Below are 1,963 nucleotides of genomic sequence, written 5' to 3'. Positions count from 1 at the left end.
GTTGCATGAAATCAAAGATAATTAAACACAAATTAGAATTATAGGAATTAACCAGCTATTTATTTCATTAAAACTCGCTTCATAGAATTATCTAATGTGAATTAATTCTCAATGACAAAACAGTATCATAAAAAATTTGCTCAAATGATGACATTATCAATCTCATCTACTTTTATATTTGAAGTGTTATTAATTAAGAAATAAATTTTGGATCTGGTATCATTAAAAAATTGTAATCTCTAAACAATATATGGAGCCTAATTAAATAAATATTTCCTTTTACTTTTGACCACATTTTCTCCCCTGCAGACATGGGCAGAGACAACCAGACTGGAGTCACAGAATTCATTCTCCTGGGACTCTCTGGGCAGTCAGAGCAGGAGAAGGTTCTCTTTGGGCTGTTCTTGTGGATGTACCTGGTCACCCTCATTGGGAACTTTCTCATTGTCTTCGCTACCAACTGTGACAGTCATCTCCAAACACCCATGTACTTCTTCTTGGCCAACCTCTCCTGTGTCAACATCTGCTTTTCATCAGTCACAATCCCCAAGATGCTGGTGAATCACATACTGGGAAGCAAGTCTATCTCTTACATGGAATGTATGACCCAGATCTACTTCTTCATCATTTTCATCAACATGGATGGGTTCCTCCTGAGTGTGATGGCCTATGATGATTATACTGCCATCTGTTGCCCACTCCACTACACCATGATCATGAGGCCCAAACTCTGTGTCCTTCTGGTGGCTGCATTTCGGGTCAGTACAAATGTGCATGCTCTCCTACACACTCTTCTCATGGTCCAACTCACATTTTGTTCCAACAATGCTGTGTATCACTTTTTCTGTGACCCTTATCCTATTCTAAAACTCTCTTGTTCGAATACCTTTATCAATGACCTGATGGTATTCACTGTGGGTGGATTGGTATTTATGACACCATTTACATGTATCATCATTTCATATGATTACATCTTCTCTAATGTACTGAAGTTGCCATCTGCCCATGGAATAAGGAAAGCCCTGTCCACGTGTAGATCCCACCTCACTGTGGTCTCCCTGTTCTATGGGGCAATCCTGGGGGTCTATATGCACCCTTCATCCTCCTACTCAGTATAAGATGTGGTGACCACTGCATCTTCACAGTGGTGACTCCCCTCGTCAATCCCTTCATCTACAGCCTGAGAAATCATGACACGAAGGGAGCTTTAAGGAAACTAATTTCATATTCTATAATTTAAAAATTTTAGAACTGAGAGGACTCTTGGATAGCATACATTTCTTCATTTTACAAACCAAGAAACTGAGTCCCTATAGGTGTAAATTTACCCATGACTATTCCTCTAATTAATGATATGTGATCATGGTCGTGGTTTTAAATACGAGGCTGATAGGTGCTCATAAGTCATAAAACCATTAGTTATCTATAAAAAGGTGTGATTCTAAAGCACTCATTTTACAGACAACAAAAATTCAGGAAAAGACAGGATTGAGTCCAGCAACCCTATAAGACAGTGGCTACCATATGGTCTGAGAATTTCAGAAAACTTTAGAGCTGGCTCTCTTCAGTGTCACCTGTCCTCTATGGCCTCACATTAGGAGATGTTAAATTATCCCCAATTAACTGAGTCACAGAAAAGTTACTTTTTCCAGGGCTGTACAACTAGCAATTATTGGTTACAAATGGTCCTGTTACTTTCAGGGTCTTTGGTCATTACTGAATTAGTTAATTTTTCCTCTGTCCTAGGCTCAATTCCTACCCTCACCTCTCACAGCTCAGAACCTACCCTTGCACTATTCTTCTTCCCCCACCACCAATCTAACTTTTTGGTGCTTTATTGCCTGGCATGGGTGTCAGGGATGGGTATCAGGGGGTGAGCCTCAGACAATAGCTAGACTTCTTCATATAAATCTCGGTATCCCTTCAAATTCAGATGGGCTAAGAGAAGCAGAGGTTCCCTTAA

General features: G+C 39.9%; 1 protein-coding gene across 1 annotated transcript; it reads left to right on the top strand.

Annotated features, from left to right (window-relative positions):
- The first annotated feature begins 311 nt into the window (after positions 1-311).
- Positions 312-1,118, top strand: LOC103010329 (olfactory receptor 1361-like). The gene has a single exon (XM_028163409.2). The coding sequence runs from the start codon at positions 312-314 to the stop codon at positions 1,116-1,118; it is 807 nt and encodes a 268-aa protein (XP_028019210.2).
- Positions 1,119-1,963: the final 845 nt, after the last annotated feature.

This window comes from Balaenoptera acutorostrata, chromosome 2 (genome assembly GCF_949987535.1).
Source record: "Balaenoptera acutorostrata chromosome 2, mBalAcu1.1, whole genome shotgun sequence".
In the NCBI taxonomy this organism is placed as follows: Eukaryota; Metazoa; Chordata; class Mammalia; order Artiodactyla; family Balaenopteridae; genus Balaenoptera; species Balaenoptera acutorostrata.
Note: the sequence above shows the minus strand (reverse complement) of the source record. Positions and strands in the feature narration are given on the sequence as shown.

Coding starts and splice junctions, on each gene's coding strand:
- LOC103010329 (XM_028163409.2), top strand. CDS start 312: ATGGGCAGAGACAACCAGACTGGAGTCACAGAATTCATTCTCCTGGGA.